This window comes from Lotus japonicus, chromosome 2, assembly GCF_012489685.1.
Source record: "Lotus japonicus ecotype B-129 chromosome 2, LjGifu_v1.2".
Lineage (NCBI taxonomy): Eukaryota > Viridiplantae > Streptophyta > Magnoliopsida > Fabales > Fabaceae > Lotus > Lotus japonicus.
In genome coordinates, this window is record NC_080042.1 from 87,734,901 (window position 1) to 87,759,768 (window position 24,868).

The 24,868-nt window shown below is 36.1% G+C and overlaps 3 protein-coding genes and 1 long non-coding RNA gene across 7 annotated transcripts; 1 reads left to right on the top strand and 3 right to left on the bottom strand.

The window, feature by feature from the left end:
* Positions 1–676: 676 nt before the first annotated feature.
* On the top strand, positions 677–1,432 carry LOC130737202 (thaumatin-like protein 1). The gene is made up of 2 exons (XM_057588960.1): positions 677–743; positions 855–1,432. The coding sequence occupies exons 1-2, from the start codon at positions 677–679 to the stop codon at positions 1,430–1,432; spliced, it is 645 nt and encodes a 214-aa protein (XP_057444943.1).
* Positions 1,433–7,955: 6,523 nt separating this feature from the next.
* Positions 7,956–11,166, bottom strand: LOC130740624 (uncharacterized). The gene has a single exon (XM_057593286.1). The coding sequence runs from the start codon at positions 10,086–10,088 to the stop codon at positions 8,073–8,075; it is 2,016 nt and encodes a 671-aa protein (XP_057449269.1). The 5' UTR covers positions 10,089–11,166; the 3' UTR covers positions 7,956–8,072.
* A 29-nt stretch (positions 11,167–11,195) lies between these two features.
* Positions 11,196–15,579, bottom strand: LOC130740625 (uncharacterized). 4 transcript variants are annotated; one of them, XR_009020209.1, is made up of 5 exons: positions 15,463–15,579; positions 13,566–13,808; positions 12,472–13,252; positions 12,288–12,366; positions 11,196–11,624 (listed from the first exon to the last, which is right to left on the bottom strand). It is a non-coding gene; the product is annotated as an uncharacterized LOC130740625 (long non-coding RNA). The 4 variants fall into 4 exon arrangements; XR_009020208.1 differs by having other exon boundaries at positions 12,288–13,252; XR_009020207.1 differs by lacking the exon at positions 11,196–11,624 and having other exon boundaries at positions 12,076–12,366.
* A 5,994-nt stretch (positions 15,580–21,573) lies between these two features.
* LOC130740626 (chaperone protein dnaJ 11, chloroplastic) lies at positions 21,574–22,382 on the bottom strand. The gene has a single exon (XM_057593287.1). It carries the CDS (start codon positions 22,313–22,315, stop codon positions 21,821–21,823), a length of 495 nt encoding a protein of 164 aa, XP_057449270.1. The 5' UTR covers positions 22,316–22,382; the 3' UTR covers positions 21,574–21,820.
* Between the last annotated feature and the right edge of the window lie 2,486 nt (positions 22,383–24,868).

Below are 24,868 nucleotides of genomic sequence, written 5' to 3' on the forward strand. Positions count from 1 at the left end.
CGCCCTCAATGAAATAAAGATGACGAATTGATATTGTCACATGTTAAATTGCATAAGAGGAGAAAGAAATAATCTATATGGATTATGATTATCTCTATATGGATTGATACTGCCTGTTATCTTGATGATTAATGTTTGCTCCATTGTTTGATCTGTTTTCACATTTTTCCTTAAATTTATTTGTTTAGTATTAACAATTTTAAATGTCAAAAACATCAAAATCATTATAATTAAAATCCTTTTAAGACATATAAGTTATTGCTAAGTATTTTCTTCTTCTTACTTTCTCTTTCTTATTCCTAATTATTTTAAGACAAGGATTTGCTCCAATTCTTCTTATTGCTAATTATGTTCTTTTTATTACTTTCTCTTTCTTATGGAAAAATGTGAAAACAGATCAAACAATAGAGCAAACATTAACCATCAAGATAACACGCAGTATCAATCCATTTATAGATAATCATAATCCATATATAGATTACTTCTTTCTCCTCTTATGCAATTTAACATGTTACAGTATCAATTCGTCATCCTTATTTCATTGAAGGCGTGCTAATGGATTTGAATGCGCCGCCAGGTACAATAGCTATATATATACACCCTTCCACCTTCACAACACTATCACACAAATTATATGCAATTATACATTGTGGAGTGCACATTTCTAAGAAGATCTATGGCTGAGTCAATTGCATTTGCTACAACTTCAATCATTGTGTTGTTCTTGTTGGCACATTCACCTGGTAAAATTCATGCTAACATATGAGTTTTTTTTCATCAAAATTATTCCTTCTGGACTCGATTCAATACCACTAATATAATATAAATTAATTACTGTTTTTAACACTTTTCAGGATCAAATTCAGCTACAATCAAATTAGTTAACCATTCCAAATACATAGTTTGGCCAGTCATTGTGTCTCGCCAAGGAGCAATCTCATCACCACTAGCTTTCACCACTGGCTTTGCTTTGCAACCCAATGAGTCCATCTTCATGGTCGTGCCCGCATCCTGGTCCGGCCACATATGGGGTCGCACCCTCTGCTCCCAAGACCCCACGGAAAAGTTCTCTTGCGTGACGGGCAATTGCGGCTCTTTGAGCATGGGATGTGTTGGCGGAGACCTCAACTCTTCGGCCACAGTGGCAGAACTCACCCTGTCCAACATTGGCAAGCTCAATTCCTATAGATTGAACCTCGCCTACAGGTACAATCTACCCATGAAGGTGCAGCCACTTGGAGAAGTATCGACTAGCTATATGGTTGCAAGTTGCACAATTGACCTGAACAAAGAGTGTCCAGAGGAGCTGAAGGTGATTAGAGAGGGAGAGGTTGTTGCATGCAAAAGTGGGTGCCAACAAGTGTTTGGTGGATCAACTCAATACAATTGTCCCTCATCTAATTACCTCATTACATTCCAACCCACAAGGTAAATAAATTATGTTGGTTGCTATTTTCTTTTTGTTAGGAATTAAACTTTGAGTTGTGTGGAGCAGTAGCTAAAAACTAAATTAGAGTCAACCTACAAGCTATAAAAGTAATTTTAGTTTGTTATAATCCGACATAATTTGATTAGACATTTCAGATTAACTAGTTTAAAAGTTCAACGTATTTTTGTAGTTTATAGATTTTGTTTATAAGTTATATACTTTGTAGCATATTCGCTTGTGATTTTATAAATTTTGAGTTAGTAACGTGATTAAATTAAAATACAGTTCAATTGAGCCGGAGAAAACAACAATATTAGACAATAAATTATCCAAAATCGTTGAAGGCGTCATTGGGGCCATTTTAATTCTTCTCGGTGGCTATGCAGCACACCAAGCACGATGTTTCTTCTCAACCAAGGATTGTAACGCTGGATTTGAAGTGACATTGCCTTAATACGCAGTGTTTGTAACAAAATTTGTGCAAAACTAATTCGTGAGTGGAGTTATGGAAGAACCTAGAAGCACTTGAGCTTTCTGAAACTTTTAAGAGCCATGGATGTATTACATGTGTTAATGGCCTTCTATTTTCATCATTCTAATTAAAGATATTATAAAGTCTTTGAAAAAAAAAGTAATTTCTAAATTTTATGTCATTCCAAGTTCTATAATTTTTACTGGTATGAATAGCCTAGATGGTAGTTGCGGTTTAAAATTTCCCAAATCCCAGATTCAAATCCTACTGGTATTTAGATACTAAAACTATAATTTTTTTTTTGGGTCCAAGTTATATAATTAACTTATTATTACTTATTAGCATGGGTTGCAGCGTGGTAAAGTTGCTTGTTAATTTTTCCTCTTACTACAAAAAAAAAAAATTCTTGGTAATAATTTCTAAAATTAATGGTTAGAAGTTAGGAATATTTTTTTTTACTCTCAATTTTAAATACTCTGAATTTCTGTAATCTGGATTTTTAATAGTCTTTTACTCTGAGTTTTTAAATTTTTTAGGACACATCTGAGTTAATTTACAAATCTACTCACATCTTCTACCTTCTCCTTTTCTCTTATCCACTAAACAAAATATTAACACTTTTTTTTTTCACGGATACAATGCCATAATAATCTCTCACTAATAGTATGAAGAGAGAGGGAGTGGCTATGGTGTCAAGTGCTGGAATCAAAATATGGGGCATTAAGCAAGGAGGGGCAAGTATTGAGAAAATCAAGTGGGTCTACGTGGTGGATAGATTTGTGGAGAAGCTGTGGGGAGGAAGGAGGTTGGTTTGAATCAAATTTAAAAAAGAAGCTTGGGGATGGGAGGGACACATTATTCTGGAAGGAGAAATGGGTAGGGGAGGAGAGGAATCTAAAAGTATGGTTTAAGAGATTATATGACATTTCTTCTCAACAACAGAACACGATGGCAGATATGGGTGAGTGGAAGGAGGGTAGGTGGGAATGGAACTTTAGATGGAGAAGGGTCCTTTTTGAATGGGAAAAGCAAATGCTTGAGTCCTTCCTGCAAGTGGTCCAATCAGCTCAAATTAAACCAGGGGAAAGAGATAGTTGGGTGTGGTTAGCCTCATCAAATGGGATGTTTTCAGTTCAATCAGCATATAATTGCCAGCAGGAACAGACTGGATTGGAGGACTGTGAAATTTTCAGAAATTTATGGAAAATACCAGCACCGTCTAACATCCTAGCATTTGCGTGGAAAACTATCCTGAACAGAATCCAAACCAGGAAAAATCTGAGGCGAAGAAATATTATCCAGGGTAGTCAGGCAAGTCTGTGTGCATTATGTTCAGAGGAAGAAGAAAGTACTGACCACTTGCTTTTCTCATGTAAGATTGCTTGGAGAATTTGGATGAAATGTTACAGCTGGTTGGGTATACAAGTTGTACTGCCCCTGGGAGGTAAAAGCCACTTTTATCAGCACTTCATTGAAGGGAGAAGCAGTAAAAAGATGGGTTGGCGAGTGGTGTGGTGTGCCAGCATTTGGTCTCTGTGGCTGTCAAGGAATGAGGCTATCTTCAAGTCTGCGAGTATTGATGAGGAGAAAATCTTTGATGCAGTCAAATTCAGATCTTGGAAATGGCTTAGAGGTAAAGGAAAATGGTTCTCTTATTCTTATTATGATTGGCATACAAACCCATCTATCTGTTTAGAAGCTATGTCATAGATATTAAGTATTGGTTAAGAGACCTGGCTTTTACAATGTGTTGATGGGATGCTGGATCATATAACCATGGTAAATGCAAGGGAGCAGTACCTGTTTAGGTTCCATATTTTTAGCTTCAGAGTGGGTAACATTGTGGATAATTGACACTGATCTTTGTTACCCCTTCTGGTTTTTTCATGTTATTTGTTCTGGTCTCTCCCTGTTCTATTTTGGATGCATTGCTTCTCCTTGTCTCTTCTTGCTTTCGGGTTCTGATGCCTTTGCTGCTGTCTTGGGTTACTACTGCCAGCGTGAGGAAAATAGGATCACTTTAGTGTGTTGGGTTTTTGCTTATGTGATCAGTTCTCACTGTTCATTGTATATTCCATTTTTAATTTCTTTGTACATGGGTTGAAATACCCCTAGTATTTCATCTTAATACAATTTTGCTTATCAAAAAAAAAAAGTATGACACAATGCTTTCAAAAATGTATAAAGTTGTGAAATTTCATACTGGAATATTTTCTCTAGGTTATGGTAATTAAAATACATATATACACACATCATAAATAATTATCTAAATATATTTTATTTTTTTAATCTAAATATGCAAATCATATATATACCACGTTAAATTGAATGGATATTGTTGGAAATATCTATCAAAATAATCTCAGCATCAATAATTATAAAAAATAATAAGGAGCGAGAACTTATGGGTTTGACCGAGATGCGCAGAGCATTGACTTAAGAGTATTCCACCAATAATAGTCAATGAGTACGTAGATGAAGTTAGTCTCCACAGCTAATACTTTCACGATAACACAATCACTTCCTGCAAATCATATGAACTAATGAGGACACAAGAATAGAACACTAGTGTATAAATCATTACTAAAACCAAGAATAAATAAGGTGTAACACTAAAAACAAGAATAAATATTTTGTGATGATTTAAAATCGCCGCTAATATACCAAAACCGTCACAAATAGAACAATAGAGACTAACTTCACATTTTTCATTATAGTTCGGGACTAAAATGTATGAATTTTTTTAGGAACAAATTCAATTCACCATTATTTTACAGGGAGAGTAAAACATATTTAAAGTAAATCAAAAAACCATAACATTCTCATAACAAAATAAGCATGAAAATTGAGAAATTGCTTATAAAAAAATTGAAAATTGAGAAATCATAGTTGACCGGTTACATTATAATTAATGTGTATTAACTATTAAAAGAAAAAATTATGAACCACAAACTGAAAAAAGAAATACCAATTCCTCTATTCTTGCATATAAAAAAACTTTTACGGGTTTAAATTCTTTTTGGAATATATTGCTGCACTCCTGCAATGACAACAAGAGGCTGTTTAGAAGATGATTTTGAGACCATAGCCGATTTTCTTGAGGGCAGCTGAGATTACCAGGCATTATACAGAGGGACCACAGGAAATCTTGCAAGGAGTTTCTCAAGGGTCTTCAGAACCATAAAGATATTTCGGAGCTCAGAAATCGTGTTGAGTGAGACATTTAGTTCCCAGTTTGCAATGCCAGGAATTAATATCTGATTTGAAGACATTTTGAATTATTGACTTTTTCCCTTGTTCTTCATCAAGGTAGCTTCTGTAAATTACGAATGCAAATGGAGTCAAATCATCATGCGACGGCTATAGGTCAAACTTCAGCTATTGTCCGCTTAGTACTTAGTGATTGTACACATTATTAAGGTTGATACCCTTTTCTTCAGATACAACTTCTGTACACTGCTATGATAGATAATTGTGCTCAGCTTGATATGTTATTTGAAGTGAGCTTGATTTCAAAAAATCCTTATCTCCATGAATTTTTATATGAAAAAAATCCATTCACGAAAATGCATGTAATGAAACAGATGAAATCACTCACTCACATGCAGTTGGACTTAATTTTGCTAAGCCTGTGTTTTTCGAATCTAGTTTAGATTATGCAGAATCTTTTTATATTTAATAATTTGTTAACAAAGTTTAAACAAATCCTTAAGGTGGTAATCTATGAAAAACTTTGTTAAATTCTAACTACTTCTAATATTAATTATGTGCATCTTTGTGAAAGAAAAATCCATCATCGATCATGCAACTAATTAGCCCGAGGGGTGTTTGCCTGTAAACACAAAACTTGAATATATATCTCATAAAGTTAAAAAGAAAATGTTATCAAATATCTACCTAAAGAAGAAGGTGAGGCATTAGAACAAGATTCAATTTACCAATATTAGGCTAGTAATAAAAATAACGAACCTTGATGTCAGGACGTAAATGAGTATGCCATCTTTCCTTCAAAATTTTCAGGTAGTTTAGCCCATATTTTGTCACCATATTGCTTCATCAGCTTATCAATTTCCTTTTTTTTTTTTTGAAAGGAGAATATATATTATTGATAACAGCCAAGAGAGGAAAACTCAAGGACAAATGCATCCCTTCCCAGCCGTAAGGGAAAGGCAAAAGCAACAAAAACAGTACAGCAAAAATAAAACAGAAAGCAACAGGGGAAAAACAGGGGACGAAGACAGCAGTAAAAATCCACAAGACTTCAAAGAAGAAGAGGAGAGGAGGTAATCATAGCAAAAAAGAAGAAGAGGAGAGGGGGAAGAAGCATATGGGAGTGGAGGTACGTAGAATTTGGTTCTGATGGTAGGTGATTAGAGTATAAAAAAATGTTTAAAAAGAGATAGAGTAAGACAAAGTCAAAGTCATCAAATTTAAATCAAAATAAAACTTATAAAAACTAATAAATTGATGACGGGAGTTAAGGAAAAGAAAATAAATGGTATTCAAGAAGAAAGAGTAAGTAAGAAAAAAGAAAATAATTACCATTGATATCAAATTGGATGTTTTTCTAAAGTTTTCATCTTTTGTAATTTTCCATTTGTCACCAAAAAAAAAAAAGTTTTCATCTTTTTTCTTAACATTTCAAATTTAATATTATTGAGAGGAGGATCTGTGTGTTGGCAACTAGATTTGAAGTTGTAATCACTCGCCCAATTGCTTATTGCTGGCCCAACTATTAAAGCCCATGCTTCCATCACATTTCTAGACCCAACCTGCGTTTTCGTTAATAAAATGCAACTTTTTGAGCTATAGCTACCAAACATGTTGCCTAAATCATCATTAGCAATTTCTTTTGTAGATAGCCCAAAGCAATAACGAATCATAATAGACTAGAAAGAAGAAAAAAACACAATTAAGCCGATTATAAATTGAATTTTTGAATTCAACAGGACTAGTGAAACAAGCATTTCCATGCATGATTAACTTTTGAATCGCTTGTCTAACTCTTCTTGTCACTTTAATTCGGTTCTCTGAAAATTGTAGGACATGAATTGAATGCAAAGACTTCTGCGGAATGATGTCATTCTTGTCAAATTCAAACCAAATTCAGATACATAGGTGCGTGCAATATATCTTGATTCTGAAAGCTTTGAGCCAGTGAATTAGTAGTTAAGCCATAGTACATTGTAGAACAATGAATTAGTACATTGTTTCTACTATCTGATTGCTTCACTCGTGCCTTTCGTGATTCTATTTCAATTCAATCTGGACCGAATGCAAGGAAGCACCGAAGCAAACGTGACTTTGAGATTGAGGTGAATCTTATGTTACATCATGTTTGGTTTTCAGTTCAAAGCATGTTCAATCGACGTATTTAGCTTTTTATGACAATTTTCCCAACTGAATTTAATTGAGGAAAAACACATTCGCATTGAATCCAATGGATAAACAAACATACACATCCCTCATATATACCTAATTCTTTGTTACCCTTTCAAAAGGATATAGTCAATGGTGCTTTGCTTAATGCACGACGTAGGAGATTATTGTCAGAGATCAGCAAATTACCAATATTTTATTTTGGTCAAAAAGCATGATAGTGGCATGATTGAATCAAAGTAAATCAATATAATTAACCCTGACGTGGGTTAGTTTGAACATGTCCAACCTTAGCAGTCGAATCTTTGGACCATGATCCATCCCCAAAACTCAGGTCAACTATAATTTTTGCATATATTCCCTGCTTTCTATTTGTCCTTAAAAAATAGTTGAGGAATCATTCAAAGTACTTTTAATACCTGGTCCAACGCTAAATAGTTAGTAGACAATTGTAGACAGCAAAGCCTGCAACTATTTGCCATCTACTTTGATGGTAAAAGTATGCTCATTAAGAAACAAAGTTAAATGGTCACTCTTTTGTTGAATTTTGGTAACGTTGCTCACAATCTAATTTGACGTTGTGGTTTGTGGAGTAAGTACAAGGGAGGGAAAGGGGTTGGTTAACAATAGATTAGGAAAACAATTCACTAGACAAGTGAAAATTCATCTGGACAATTGAATCAAGTTTATGGACTTTTGTATACACACTCAGGAGAATGATACAACATATATGAATGACTGAAAAACCTTTACAAATTACTATGATGACAATGTACTATTCTTTCTTTCTTCCTATTGGTGTAATTTATGGAATCTTGAGCCTCTGGACTGGTAAAGCTCCAATCTACTCTTGGATTCTTGCAGCAAAGCCTCAAGGGTTTCATCATGTGTCATGGAAGATTGCTTTGATGCCCATTCAAGCACTCCCAACACCTCATCCTGAGCAAGCTCTTCGCTGTCCGGGACGTGCAGCGCAATGTAGGAGAGCAGAACTAATGCAGGAATCTGAACCATCTGTTCTCCGAAATACACAAGCTGAATCAAGTGTTTAGCCCCGCCTGCGGTTATAATCGCCTTGGAGTGATCAAGGTGAAGGTAGTTCTCAGTGCAGGCGAATTTCGTGAGGGCGATGGACGCCTCCCTGTATACCTCTGCCTCTCTTTCATCAAGAAGCCGCACCAAGGGACCGATCATCCTCGTCTCCGTGGCACGAAAAGTCCTTGCCAAATTCCCAATAGCACTGACACAAGGAATGAGGAGATCTGAATCTGCCTTCTCAATTATCTTAAGCAATTGATCAACAACCGCTTTGCAGGCAGGGGAGTTTGGCTTGAATGCAGACTTTCTCAAATCAGCATCTTTCTCAGCCACAGCAGTGATCTCCATCACCGCCATGGCCGAATTGTACTGCACCTTCTCCTCTCCTTTCTCAAGGAGAACAGCAAAGCACAACAAAGCTCTCGATTCCGTGATGCTACGACAAATCGGGACATTACCCTTAGCCAAGTGCCAGAGTGCCCTTGCTGCCATTTCCTTCATGCTAGCCTTTGTCTCAGGGTCTTCATTATCCCTTCCCTTCATGTTAATCCCCGAATGCGAATAGTTACGCTGATGATTAGTCTGATTCTGATTATGATGGAGGGGTTGATTTCCTTGCTTCCCATCATTACCAATTCCATTGGCTAAAGAGTTCTGATTTTGGTTTGCTTCATTTTCCTGATTAGGCCCTTGCTTGGTAACATTATGCATAGCCATTGTACTAGTGATCACCCTATGCAAATTTCTTGGCCTTTCACCCAAGGGATGATGTAGTGACCGATTCAGACCCTGTGCTTGCTTGTTATCTCCATCTGCATTCTCATTTCCCTTCTTGGGATTGTTTGTATTCGCCATCACCACCGCGTGGATCGAAGTAGGTTTCATGCTAACAATAGCATACTTGCTATGCTCCTCCACCGTCTCAAAAGCAAGATGGCCAACCAGCAACCTTATAATATTGTGCTGAGCAAAAAGGTCCTGACATTTTGGGTAGTTAGCAGCAAGCTCCGACACCGCCCAGGCCACAACGGCCTGAACCTTCATCGGAGCTTCTTTAAGAACCTTCGCGAAGACGGAGCAAACTCCGGCGTGGATCATTACCTCCACGCTTTCAGGGTCACGGCCAAGGAGGCCGATTACTCTTGCTGCGTTTTCCTGACCTTCCATCTTCCCTTCCTTGATGAGCTTCAACAGTGGACCAACTCCACCTTCTTCTATGATAAGCTTCCCGTACCGGTCGCTGCCGCGAGCGAGGGAAACCAGCGAGGCTGCCGCGTCGGAGCGATCCTCCGGCGAGCCGGTGTAAAGTATAGCGATCTGCTCCCATATGAGACACAAGATAGGCTCGTTGGCAGCGATGGGAGGAAGTCCAAGATACTCATCTCCTCGGTCGTCAGCAGGGGCGGAGACACGGAGGAGCCAGGAGACATCTCCGATGGAATTCTCGAGATGGGAGGAAGTCTTCCGGAAGGCGGCGGCGGGGACGATGGTGAAGACGCGCTTCATGAGGCCATTAGCACGGCACTTGATGACCAATGACAGTGCCTTGTCAAGAACTTGCTCTGTTTCCTCAATGATCCGCCGGGTAGGGCGTTCGTAGAGGTCGGAGCTGGCTCTGGCCGCCTGCCGGAGCAGCGCGGCGAGTTTTTCTGTCTTGGACTTGAGCTCGAAGCATTCCTGCTTGAAGAAGCTGGCTTCATCGGCGGCTTTGGTTACTTGGTCGGCCAGCTGGATCGGTTTAGCAAGGATTTGTTTCACTAAGTCCGCCATGGACTCTGTGATGGGATCGGTTTGTTGTGTGTTGTTGTTGTTGTTGGTTGTATGAGTTGGCGTTGAAGGGTTGAGGGAATAAAAGTTTAATAATTAAGAGAAGAAAATAAAAATGGTGTGTTGGCAGAGGAGAAGGAGATGATGATGGTGATGAGAGTGAATGATTCGCAGAGACTACATATTGTGAACCACAAGGAAGGGTGTGCTAGGTGGCTCAGGGGGGATGGGGATGGGGATGGGGATGCGAATGCGATTTGATTTAATTACGAGGTCAAACGCGTTTTGTATCGTTCTCCGTTTCTTACTTTCTTTCTCAATAAACCAAACCTGGTCTTACTGGCTGCGATTAATTTCTCTTCGTTATTATTTAATGCTGTGACAGCGCCACAACACCAGTGGGGTGTTATATTAGCTCCTGGGCAGGAGAAAATGAATGAGAAGGACTTGGTTGAAGTAGTACCAAATTACTGGACAAGTTAAAAAGGATGAGAGAAGCTACCCAAACTCTCTTTTACTGTTTTACATTCTGCATCAACTCTCTTTTTTATTAGTTAACTTAAAATTTAATGTAGGGTTTACTAATTTAAGTGGACTCCACCCAGATGTATGATGTATGGTGAGAATATAATTAATTACCTTTTTACTTTAAAGTTGGCACTTAAAAATAAGTGAGAATCTTATGACACGAGGGGAAACATAGCTAATGGTCTATGGGAAGCCCACAAGGATACTGGTGCAACTTTTTTGTCTATAAAAGGATATTGTACGTGAAACACGATTTTTACCCAGGCCCAATCCAATTGCACTAAGACACATCACTGATACGTACGACGAGTTGAGGGAAAAAAAGGAAAAAGTGATTCCTGTGGTCCTTTTAGCCATTGGGAATGTTGTAACTATGATGTGATTGCTACACTATGTTGCTTTTCACGTGGATAAATACATTAAATCACCGATTGCATGCATAATTGTTCCATAACTTGTACCATTTCACCCACCCTTTTGCAATATAGAGAAATCTGCAGTGATCAATGCCTCAGAAGGAGAAGTAGTGTGATAGTTGATCACCTTGTTCCTCAATTAAGAGATCAGAGTTTAATCCTACTTATAAGATGAAACACATTTCGTAATTAGACATTTATTGTTTAATGTGTGCACCCATGACAACATTTGTTGTCATACCCTAATATAAAAAATAAACAAATCACTGAAGCAAAGCTAGGAAACAGGACAATGTAGCTACAAAATGTAGTGGGCAAATCAACATTAGTACTAATAATTATGCTGCTAAAGGCTCTTAATCTTACAGACAGGCACCGGATTGGTTCCTTTATATTTGGACTGGACAACATTTCACTATTCCAAATTGTATGCATCAGTGAGACAAAACGAAACACAGTGCTCATACAAATCATGCATAGCTTTTTATGTGTTACGTGTTCCTTATTTGGCATTCCCTTCCCATTAACACTACCTTCGTGGAAGCAACCTCGTCTGGACTATCTTCTTAAAAGCTAACAAAAGAAAGAACAGTGGCTGTCCATGTCATGAAAACATGCTAACTGAATTAGTCTTTTTATAAAGCCCTTATCAAACTTTATAAAGTACCTTTGGCCCAATAACAAAAAGTTAGTATAAAGCACTGTGCATATAGCTAATCATCACTGAAAGTTTCGAGCACTTATCACTATTTTTTAATTTCTTAAATCACATGTACAAACACTCTTGTTTGAATTAGATGCGACCACTATAAACAACAAAATTCTCTTTACCAAGTATTTAACATAACTACATTTATAAAAACTCGAATCTTAAAAAACTCTCGTGTCAGTTAATTTACCTGTTTGATGGTACACTTATCATACACTTATCATGGTTTAATCCCACAAAATATTGTGAAAAGTACTAGGGGAAATCAAATTTACATAGAAGGAAGTTTATTAATGGTAGCCTTTTCCAATTTAATACGCTAGTTTTCACATAAAAGTGTGATGCTTAAGAGTTACTTGTTTACCAAATACCATCATCTTGTCTGGTACCGAACACAGGCCTTTATTCATTGTCTATACACGTCATTGCAATATGGAGTTTCAGTATTAACCAAAAGTACAAGATCATTGCTTGATTTCATTGCATATAGTATTGTTTTCATTATTAATTTTGAATACCAAGGAAAGTTACCACATTTAGGATTCGTACCAGTATGGACCGCAAGGTAGGTCCTTGTTATTCTGCTCAGTTCCATGACCTGATGCCAATATGTTTGGATCCGACTCCTCTAAAGTGAGAGACAAGATATAATAAGTCATCACAACCAATAATTGAGTTGTTTTATTAACTTTCAAAGTAGAGGTAATCACTATTGATAGTTGTGGTGACTTACTTTACTCTCACTTTAGAGGAGTCAAATCCAAAATGTTTTGCTATTAATTCCATATTATGAAATCTTTCTTGAATTGATTCTACAATCCACCTTGATTCTGAGAAAAGTTTATATGAAATAGTTTTTGCATGTGAGAATAGATTCTAAGAAAAAAGTTTATCAGAATAGGCTATCAGTAAATCATTGAAAGTAAAGCCTGCACATGCTGAATGCCCCCACTCCAGTACTCCACACCAACCTCATTGAAAGCTTTCATTTTCTTCATGGCTTATCCAGATGGTTGAAGTACCTAAAATTAAAATTATGTGCGTGGTGTTTTGATGTGATTAGCTCATATATATCTATCCTATACCCTTAAATGCCCACTAGGTATGCCGGATAACCTTCATTTAAACAAAAATAGACATATAACCAAACTCAAATCAACAATTTTGATGTCCAATGTGCATACTTTTTGTGTACCTACATTTTTTTAGATCAATTTTTGTGATAGCATTAATGTCTAGAAAAATACTAACCAATTAGAAGTATAGGGATCGGTCATTAATTTATTTTCTGACAAATTGAAAGTAATAAAGCATTAATGCCGGATTAGAGGTTGAAGAAAGAAATCCTAACACTAACTTCCTAAAAGAAAGCCTCAAATGGTTGGTGGAGTACCTCTGCAAGTTCATGGTCTTGACTCTAACTCCTCCCAAACATCCATTTCCCAAGCATCCCTTGCTCATTTCTTCTAAATTTTACTCTATAGTGTGAAACAAGGGTTACTTCGTGCGAGATCCTGCACAAATCAAGATGACAATTATAACTGACCAAAAAAATAAAAGAAACATGCCACATGCCACTTACTTAAAAAAGGAAAGTGCAGAAAAAATACCATTTTTTTCTAATATTCCCACAACTTAAGCAATTTTTACTTGAGCAAATGCAAAATTTAGTGAACTCCCCTTTCCTTTGATAGATATTCAGCAAATGGCAAATTTATGGTATGTGTTTCTTTCTTTGGTTTTAGTTACAGAGATAAGTGATCTAAAGCAACAAGTTTTGATGACATGCTAAAAGGGGGGGAAATTCTCCAGAAGCACTACCCTTACCTCTTGTCTCACCATGCCTTGTCCAACATGTATAGCTTTGATCAATTCCGTAACATATTAAATGGTCTTCCAACTCAGCCGCACTAATTCGCTTTGCATAACAACATCTTAAGCACGGGCATATAATTCTGCTAGGGTCTTTTTCATGCTCGACAGCAAACCTAATAAACATTTTCACTCCATCCTCATATTCCTTAGTCAATCGATTTGCAGACATCCATTTCCGATCCATAGTTTCACGACCTACCAAATTAATTATAACATCAGTTACAAGGATTTAGGAGAAGTTGATGTCTACATGCAGTGATTATGTGCTTAGATCAAGAAGCAAGACATACAATAATGTATTTATGTGAATTTAAATCCCAGACTATCAGACAATTCAAGAATGAAACACAATATACAATTCGTTCTTGAACAGGAAGCTAAGGTAAAATGCATGTAGTTTTAGATACCTAAGTATGGAAGTGCTATAGCTAAAGCCTAAAGGATAAAAAAGAGAAGTATAACAAATTAAGTAAAAAGTACCAGCAACCTCAGTCACACAGCTTATTCACAGTTCACACTGTTACTCACTACAAAAACAGAAAAATCATACTAGTAATAACATGATAGCTATAAACTTCATCAAATATGCTAGATGATTGTGAAAAAACAAGAATAAAATCAGGTGCGTGATATGGTTCGAGATGCTGCTTTATCCATACAACACCAGGATCAAAGTGTATTTGCTTTGAGAAATGGCAAATTAGATGAGTGGCCAGAAAAGGATGCCCTTGAGAGGTGCACTACAATTTTTTAAGCTTGGTGTGAGACTTTGGTCTTTTTCAGATTGGTTATAGATCAATAATAAATTAACTTGAGGATTTATTTTGAGAACTAAATTTGTAATTTCCATTTTATTTTGAGTATACTTTAACATTGAACAACATGGAGAAGGTAATGAAATGCCATGAAAGGTATAACTATGCATAGAGAAAGCTCGTAACAGTTGGAAATTTTCTGAGGCACATGTTAGTCGTGAAATAGACAAGTAAATACAAGCATTTAATTTCTCATCAATGGTTCAAGCTTGTCTACTAAGCTGGTGTCTTTATGTGGATATCTGCATATGCTCTTAAATTTATGAATTCATACTGATATAAACTGGTTTTCAGGCAAGCACTTAAGAAAACTGAGTATGGTGTAACCCCGTGACTCTAGAAGTTTGTTACAAGATTAGGGGTAAGTGGGTAACACTTGAGCACTGTGATAGGTGCCTAGATGGTCTTCAACTATTCAAGCATCAGGAAAAACAATATCACATAGATCAAGAAAAAGCAAATCACTAGACAAATTTCATGGTATAACATAAGTTGGATGGATGTGCAAAGCTATTTTCCTATTACGTGTAATTAAGGAAGTATAACAGAAGGGTAACCGCCATACATCTAAACAGTGAGACAGGTTCAAGGTTTAATAAAATGCAGTGAAAGCATGACTGTGCAATTGATTATTCCAGTTATCAATAATTGAAGAAAAAATGCATAACCAATGAAATTCATAGCCTGATACAAAATAAAATAGCATTACAGCATGAGTACACATCCAAAAGGAGAAAAAATTTATCCTGCACTTGCTAATCAAGAATCAACTCTAATGAGGAACATCTAAGCCATGTCTGTATGAAAGCTAGGACAATGAAATGGGACAAAATCAAGAATGCAGCAAGGCAGCCAGCCAGCCAGAGCTGTCTAGTTCAAGAGTTATCTTAGTCATTCATCAACCCAATTCAATTGCTCCACTTGTAATAGGCTAAAACATAACAAGCATAATAAAACATCAAGCAAACAAAGCAAAGCACACTCTCAGAAACCAAATGTAAAGCAAGATTCAAGTATAAGAGAGTGGCAAAAACCTGGTTCGTGACGGTGAGAAGCTTCCGACGAGAGAGGGAAAAGGCAAGGAACCTGGTTGGATTTTTTTTATTGGTAAGGGCCTGTGGTTTGTGTGATTGGCATGGTTTGGACTAATATATTTTTCTTGGAGTACAAAACACCGTTTGAATTAAGGGCTTATACATTGACCAAAAAATAAATAAATTAAGGGCTTATACATAAGCGCTAAGCGCTTATTCATAAGCTATTTTTAAATATTTATTGAAATAAATTGAAAATAAGCTATATATAAGCATAAGTTTTTTTTCATAAGCTATCATGAGTAGCTAATGAAAATAAGCTCAAAACAGTTTATAATAGGTTTATGGTAGGCTATAAGTTATTTGCATAAGCTCTCCAATAATATGTTTTATACAATTAATTAAAAGTAGCCGTTTTTATAGTGAAAATTGTAGGGTGATAATATTTTTTTCTACATGTAATGACTTCCAAATTCTAATTTGGTTTAAAAAATTATATTCCAACACATTAAAAATTGACATATTTTTGAAATCTAATCAATAAATTTAACATCAATTATCCATTTTTGCATCCAATTCACATGTCAAACCCCAATTGCTCATTTTGAAGCACATGGTCCAATTTGCATAATTGTGATATTAGAGGATCAAAAGTGCAATTCAACTTAATATTATTTTTATTTTTCACCGTTGAAACTTCAATACAAGCATTATATTTTTTTGTTTGTTCGCCTTTCCATGTAGCAGCTCTAGACTACCTAATACTCTTTTTAATTTTTATCATAGTTGCTGACCTCTTGGGCTCTTCAATATTCAAATTCTCGAGGAACACTTATTCTTACTATTTACTGGTCAGCTCGGTAGAATTATGGTGAAGGCTATACATATAATTAATTTGATTTCTTAGTTGTATAGACTAGGATATATGAATTATATATATGTATATGAATTATTTCACATATTCAATTTTTTACCACATTAAAAATGTTTTCCGATTTTTTGATATACTAAAAAGAATAAGTATTCTAATTTCTATATATAAATAAGTCAAATGCTATATACTCCTGGTTTATTATGTCTATTCATTTGTACAAGAACTTAACTATATTCACATATAGATTTAGATTACAGCGACAGGTTTCTGGTTCTAGACTTGTCCCTCACACGAGGTTTGAAAAATGATAATAATACAAAGATGGTGGTTCTAGGCTTCTAGCAAAGTTAATTCGTTTTTCCTTGCAATGTTCTATAAACAAAAGAAGGCAAGTTAGTCACCTTGTTAATTAATTCAAAAAGTTGAGAATTTTTTCTGGTTTATGGAAGGTTGTAGAAATTTATTTCACGCAGACACAGCGCACTCATCTTCTATGTTTTCTCTTTTTTTTTTTCAACATCAATTTTGACTTTGATTCTCTGAATGTTCTAAAACTAAAATCTAAAATAATAACCCATCCACAATATAGAAGACAAATCTGCTTGCTCTCCCGGTTATGATTCAGAAACTTTAAATATGTGAAATTGATTTTTCTGTATTTTTGCCACTTAAATTATGGTATTTATTGTTCCGGTACTCGGTAAATAGTTATGTACTCCTCCCGATTTATGGTAAACGAAAAACTCACCTGATGTCAGAACTGACATCGTGCGCAGATTTATTTATACCTCTCGATATTCACATTCATGCATATCCGAAGTAAGGAGATTATTATTCGGTTGTTATTAAATGACTCGTTCACCAACAGTGTGGTCCTCGACACCCAATCCCCACCCCACTCTACTCGGTACACGTCCTAAAACAAAGCTTGGTCGAGCGACATGACTGTTAAAAATAATAATATAAAGTCATCCATGTGACATTTAACCAAAATTTTAAGCTATTAGGTAAATATCACATGTGATTTTATATTATTATTTTTAACAGGGACGAGGTACTTAAGCAAGTCCTTCGAGAGAAGATTCACCAAACTGACAAACCCCTCAAGCAAATATCATAAACCCTGAAAATGTCGCACACTGAACACCCGAGTACAAACCACTTGCGTAGCACATGTCCTTCACGACCGATTGCATCTCATATATGACATGTCCTTCACACCGGATGCATCCCATATTCGACTATTTGTGTCAATCACAGTCGATTGCGCCCACCGCAATTGCTTCATATAGTCACCCACCACATCTCATCCTAAGTCAACGACCTTCTAACCAAGAAATGAGCACGATGCTCGAAGTCCCTGCTATAGTATACAGGTGTATCTTCGCACATGCGATCAGACGACGTGTCAGAAGATCCAATGGTTCTCCTCTTTAGTTGCACCATGTATCATTCATAACTCCCAACCTTGAACACCCTAACTATAAAACCTTCAAAATCCACCTTATAAAAGGCGGGTCTCACATTGCACAAGGCATATGATTTTCTTACCACTTACTTCTTATTCTCTCCCAAATCGTGACTTGGGTGTCGAGGTTTCATTGCAAAACCTTCAACGTGGCTCCGGAGCGAATGAGTTCATATTCACCCGGATAAGCACCATGCATGTTGAAAAAAAAAAACACCATCTCTTTCCTCTCAATCAACACTCTTTTGAGTGATTTGATCGGTTCGTCTGATCACATTACCATGTTTGGATAGTTATGAGAGCATATATGTTTTAAAGTATATAGTAACTATAAAAAACTACATTTTGTAACATTTTTTTATATATGAGTGATTATGAGGTTTCTTATAGTATAACTAAGCATATGATTAATTATATTCGGTGTATGTTTGAAAATCTCTTTTAAGTCAGAATCAATTTAATTTCGTGAGAAGTTTTTTAAATCTCATGGATCTTAAATTTGATTTTGCTGAAAAAGAGTGTGTTTAAACACACGTTGAATGCAACGTAACCTAGCTTTAATCTAATTTCAATTCATAATTAAGACGTCCATTTTTATATTAAAGTATGTATTAACATCTATTTACATTTATGTCAATCACTATCCAAAGATAGCTAAAGTGTGAATAGGCTATACATACACACTGGAAAGCAAAATGCGTTTAAGCTATACAAGTGACACATCTTCTATTAGTAAATTAGTGTTCTCTATGTGTCTTTTTGTCTAGTAGCCGCCATATCATCTAGAAGGTTACCTTCTCTCATCTATGATTGTGTTTGTGTCGACTTGAACAACTGATTTATCAGATTTTGGAAGATAGTATCTTAGTCCATTGTAAAGGAATAAAAAAAAGCTATTATTTCCTTTAATTTGCGCCTCCGGGGCCACAGTGCACATCATGATGGTGAATGGTGATCGAGTTTGCTTTTCCTTCTAGAATGATAGGAACACAATGATAAAAATTAGAATAAAATGTAATTTCACTCCTTGAAATTGTCGTATGCAATTGATCATATTTGCGGTTGTGGCTGTTTCCCAATATTCTATAAAACGTAGAATGGTAAAAGCTATGTGAAAATTTTGTTTCCACATAAAAATAAGAGAATAATTTATATATATTCACAGTCTAAAGTTTTATTAGACAGTCAGCCAATTATATTTTAAGAATATAAGAAAATCTATTTTTTTAATTTAATTTATTTATTAAAATGTGATTGATCATGTGTAGAAGGACTTTATATTATCGGTACATTATCATTTTTCTCTCGAAAAGAACTATTTTCCTTCTAATTCTTTGAAAAAAAAACATATTTTATATTTAGAGTTTAGATAAAGGATAAATTTCAGCAATATAAAATAATAATATTTTATTTTTTAAGAATTAAATACATAGTGGTTAAAAGTATTTATTTAAAGTTTCGGAATGGTTGCTCAAGCGGTAAGAGCATATGGATTGAGTGAGGGAGATCCAGAGATCAATTCCTTAAGGGTACAATTTATATTTCTGATGTAAAAAAAAATGTAGTTATTTGAATCCCTAAAGTTGAGAGTTCAATACTTAAGATCCGTGTTTTTTTAGAGATTTTTAACCTTCTTCCCATTGAATAAGATTGCCTCAAAGAAGATACTTGTGGTTAGAAAAACAACTTATAGAAGTAAAATAAATTCAGAGTAGATAAAACGTATGACTAATTTAGATGAATGGGTAAAATTATTTTGCATGGTAATTAAACTCTTCAATTGAATTCTTATTTTTGCCCCGGGACTATTTCTCATTAATTTGTTCAAATTAATCCTGGTCGAATGTTGAAAGAAGTTGAAGGATATTAAAATAATTTGAAAATTAATATGAAGGATGACCAAATACAGGATTACGTACTTTTTTATAAAAAAAGTTAGGCTTGATCTCAATTTGAAGATTATAATGAGAGCTTACTCACGATGCAATACTTTTGCTGCAAACAAGGTCGTGGACACCAGTTTTAATTTTTTTAACTAAACACATATATATACCCATTAGTTATAGTCTTATAGAGGCACCAAATGGAACTTTCAAACTTTTTTATTGAATGATTCCTCTTTTCACGGGATAACCATAACCATTCACAAATTCCATCCAAACACGTAACATATATAAATTTCAATGGCTGTCCTCCTCATGTCATGTGCGTTGGAAGTTAGAACTATGTCTAGCTAGGTATTACTAAAGAAGTTATTTTAAAATGAAAAAAATATATCATGAATGATTAAAAAGCTAGTAGCAGTTACGATACGGCCGGTGTAATTCTATATATGTACTTATAAAATGAATTTAAAATTGTAATAATAAACAAACAAATAGTTTTATCGACAAACAGGAGAGCAACACTTACCTTCTAGACACATTGAGCATCTAGAATTTCGTTACGGGACTCAAAGGAGTTGACTTTTATTTGCATACTAATCAAAGATTCCAATTTACTTCTAGATAATGCTGTTTGGATGGAGTCACACGTTAGCAAATAATTGATGAGATGAAGAAAATATAGGATATGAGACCATGAATTTAATGACTTGATATTGTGAGTAAAAATGTGGTGTGTATATCTCTTGTTAGTTTATTGATGCAAGTTCTCATGTCTGAGTTCTTTTTGTCTCTCAATGAGAGATATCAAAGTCGACGTAGGTGCAAATGCTCAAAACATACGCTAGTGGGGTGCATAATAATGTACGAGGTAAATTTGGAAACTCAAGTGTGAATTAGAATCTCACATTAAATAAAATTGGGCAAGTATAAGAGATATGACTCACATAACTAATATCTTAGGATGTGTCTGAGTTTTGAGGGAGGGAAATGGAAGAGTTTGAGGGGAAAGAAAGGAGAGGGCGCTTCGGCCAGCTTCTAAGCCACCTGATTTGAAGACATGTTATTCGACCAAAAGGCTTGCATAAAAGCATTTGTTATAAGGTTTTCATTTTTCTTCTTTCTCCTAAAAAACTTAACTCGCAAATACAATCGTAAAATTTTGAGTAAGGATCGATGTAGTGTCTATTCTCTCAGTAATCTTAGATGTTAACTCATTGATGGAAGCTTACTTTTTATGGGTTCCCCTGTCTCCCGAACATATATTTCATAAAATAAAATTTGCCATTATTGAGCACAAACATGAGCTAGTGGAGAGTTAACCCTTGGTTTCATGTTCAGTATACTATACCTATAGTTGCATATTTTTCCTAAAACTTGCATTGAGCGCATATTTCAATTGATCCTACGGATTGTCAGGGAGTTAATCAATCATATTAGGTTCCTCAAGGTATTAAATATTCAAATAACGGAAAGGAGATGTTTGAGACCTGTAACAATCTTAAGAAGCATGGGCATGTGTCCCTGTTTTCTTTTTAGAAAAACCAACTAACTTTGTGTTTGCACTTTACGTTATCAACCACCATCACAGTAGTCACAGATCTCAATCACCACCACCCAAATAATAACCTTCTATCAATTCAATTATATGTCAATTAGGTTATGCTTTTGAGTTTTGATTGATACTTAATCACTAATGAACTTTAATTTTATTTTAAATTGCATATCACAAACAAGAATTAAGTGAACACATTAGGCATTCATATAAACTAGATGTCAATTTTTTTTTTTTTTTTTCTTTTGTTCATTCATCCATGAAGATGTAATCATGGGAAAAAGGATATGATACAAGAACAAGAGAGTTTACTGTAAGTACTAAGCAACAGTGGCCATCAATTTCTACTGTATTGCAGGAAAACTCGGCAGTATCCAAATTTGCAATCAGCAAGCACAATCAAGCTGCGTCTACTACATCTCTACGCGTATATGTACACACATACATACGTACTCTAATACCTAACTACTACTAATTAATTAGTTTAGTTATATTCAAAGCCAAGGCAAGACGCTACAATAAACTGCGCCTCCTCTCTCGTCTCTAGATATTTTAGTTAACTCGGCCGAGTCAACTCACTACCAGCACTGATCCGTTTCCCAGTTCCGGCTCGAGTAGCCGGAGAACACCACAGCCGTCGACATCGGCCGCTGTCGCCGGAATAGGCTCCGGTCGTAAGTAGCGCGTTTCTCAGGATCTGATAGCGTGGAGTACGCAGCGTGAATCTTCATGAAATCGTCGGCAGATGAGTTTTTCCGGTCGATTGCCGCCACATCGGGGTGGCAAACTCTAGCTAGCCGCCGGTATGCAGCTTTGATTTCCTGACTGGATGCGCCGGCGGGGATTCCGAGGATCTCGTAGAGAGAGGAGCATGGGGAGATCAGATATGTAGAAGAAGGTCTCGGTTGCTCCGTCCAGGTGGATCTAGCATCGGCGGTGGAGGTGGCGGTGGCTGTAGCTGTGGCGAAGGAGACTACAGGTCGGGATCTGACGCGGCGAGGCGGTGTGGCGACGGTGTTGCCGGTGAGATTCGCGGCGGAGAGAGATGAAGGAAAAGAGATTGCAGAAATCATTGTTGTGTGTTGCGATTGAGAATTGGGAATTTGGAATTGGAATGAATGATGAGAAGAAATTGGGGATTAGGGTTATTATATAAAGAGAGGAGAGAGAGTGTGAAGGGGGCGCGTGGACCCTACTTCCCGTGGTTTTGTTAGTTTGTTTTCTAGAAGCAGAGGGAAGGGAACTTATCCAATGGGCTTACTGGGGGGACGTTGCTGACTCAGGACGTGTCTGGCTCTTACCTTATCTCGAATTTCCCTCTCCAGTTGTCACCACTAGTGTTCTCAGTTAAATATCCTTGTCATATTTATTAACTTGTATTTTTCCTATATATCCGTTTTTTTGTATTTACTCATATCCACATCATTTCTTTTAAAGTCTTGGGAGAGAAATTCTTGGAGTGGTGGTGCATGGTGGTGAGAATTGCTCACGATTTTATGATAAGGTAGATACTTATAAATGACATTCTAACGCTTAAGTCGGTAGAAAATTAATGATAAAATTGAGTGCGTTCAGAAGAATCGGGTGCAGTATAGTAGTGATATTGTTTAACTTACAAAGCTAATCAAACTTGTATTTATAACAAGGATTGAATTGTGTATTCTAATGAAAATAATTAACTTTTGCTAGCTTGTTATACAACTAAGTTTTAAAAGAGTTTAATCTATTTGTCGTCTCAGCTGACCAGCTCGACATTCACTTGTTTGTGAGTCTTTTGAGGTCGACAATAGGAATAGAAACAACCTTTAAATTTGAACTTTTAAGATGCGTGTTTAGAACAAAAGTATGTGTATGGATGATTTTCTATTAAATAAAATTGTGTTAAGTGTTAGTTTACATAATTACATATTTTGAGACTCTAGATTTGTATTAAGTATACTTACTAATACTACCCTCATCGACATTAATACCATCCAATTGAATTTAATGGAAAAACATGCATATCACATTTTAAACTGCGGTATGAAAGTCCCCGTAGAATAACTCAAGTGGTAGGAGTTGTAAGACATATGTGTTGGGTAAAGGGAGGTTCAGAGATCAATTTTTGGCGAATACATTTTATCTTTTCGATGTAAAAAAATTTACGGTATGAGAAAGATATAAAATGCATATCGCACTTTAAAAGTGTAAAATGATAAAAAGGAAAAATCAAATCTTATTTTTTTTACTGATGGAAATGGAAGCCTTTAAAGTTCAAACCTAATTTTAATCTTTAATTTAAAAAAAATACCCTAAATTTGGAATAAAAAATTTCCTAAATAAATTCCCCCTACAAGGAAAACAAGAAAAAAGTGTGATGCAGTATGGATACTCTCAAATCAAATTCATACAATTGGATCTAGATCCAGGAAAAAAGTTGGGTGGGCCCACAAGCTACTTTTGTACAATTGGATCAAGTGGAGCATTTGTCTTGGTGTTCACGTCTGTAACTCTGTATAACAGTCTTCCTTCTAGAAAGAATACGTAGAATATATTAATACTACCGACGTTTACTATACGATTGGAGTACAACTTATGTGTTGCGCCAAATGCATCACCCCACCAATGGATGCAAATTGCTCTCATATTCAATTTTTCATGGAAGGCATTTATATTATTTAGGGTTAACTATCAGATTGGTCCCTGTCTTTGTGTCGCCGTCTGAGGTAAGTCCCTCCCCGAAAAATTTATTGTATTTGGTCCTCGTGTTTGAAAAACTTTTGGAGCGGGTCCTCGCCGGAGGGCGGAGCTCCGGCGAGTGCTTAAATGGCATGCTGACTGTGTTAATGAAGCTGATGTGGAATTAAAAATAATAATAAAAAATAAAAATAAAATACACATCATAAATTTTAATTTAATTAACAAAATAAAAACTAATTAACAAATCTAACCCAAAAATTAATTAACAAAATCAATTTTCCCCCGATTAACCCCAAATCATCTTCATCAAAACCAAATCTAGCTCATCTTCATCAAAACCAAACTCATGTTCATCTGCAGACCCAAATCAGAAATTTTCCCCAAATCACACCCATGTTCATCAAAACCAGAAATTTTCATCAAATCCCTACCATACCCAAATCCCCACCAGACCCATTTTTCCCAAATTCGTACCAAACCTAGAAATTGCACCTGCAGGCAAGCAGTGAAGCAACCCACCTTCTCACAAGTCACCCAAAACTCAACGAAGCCATAGCGATCCACACAACCACCGCACCGCCATGTCCCTCGACCTCCGCACAACCCAGCCTCACCCAACCTCAACCCTCACCCACCTGCAACCTCACCCTCAAACCCTCACCCACAAACTGCAAACCCCAAACCCCAACCCGCAACCTCACCGCCAAACCCCAACCTACATCATCACCCTCACCTGCAATCGGAACCAAGACCAAAACCCCAACCCCCACCCCAACCGAAATACCCACCACAATCTAAGTTTGGATATGAGTTATGAGAGAAGGAGAAGAAGTAAAACATGGAGGCCAGACCCAGAAGTACCCAGAACATGGATCGGCAACCAAGGATCAAACAACCACCTTCAAACCACCAAGGAGAAGAAGAAAAGCAAGGAAGCAAGATCCAGA

Excerpts from the sequence above, each read along its gene's own strand:
- LOC130737202 (XM_057588960.1), top strand. The coding sequence starts at position 677 with ATGGCTGAGTCAATTGCATTTGCTACAACTTCAATCATTGTGTTGTTC. Across the intron at positions 744-854 it reads CTTGTTGGCACATTCACCTG|GATCAAATTCAGCTACAATC; the intron begins GTAAAATTCATG and ends AACACTTTTCAG.
- LOC130740624 (XM_057593286.1), bottom strand. The coding sequence starts at position 10,088 with ATGGCGGACTTAGTGAAACAAATCCTTGCTAAACCGATCCAGCTGGCC.
- LOC130740626 (XM_057593287.1), bottom strand. The coding sequence starts at position 22,315 with ATGATTTCTGCAATCTCTTTTCCTTCATCTCTCTCCGCCGCGAATCTC.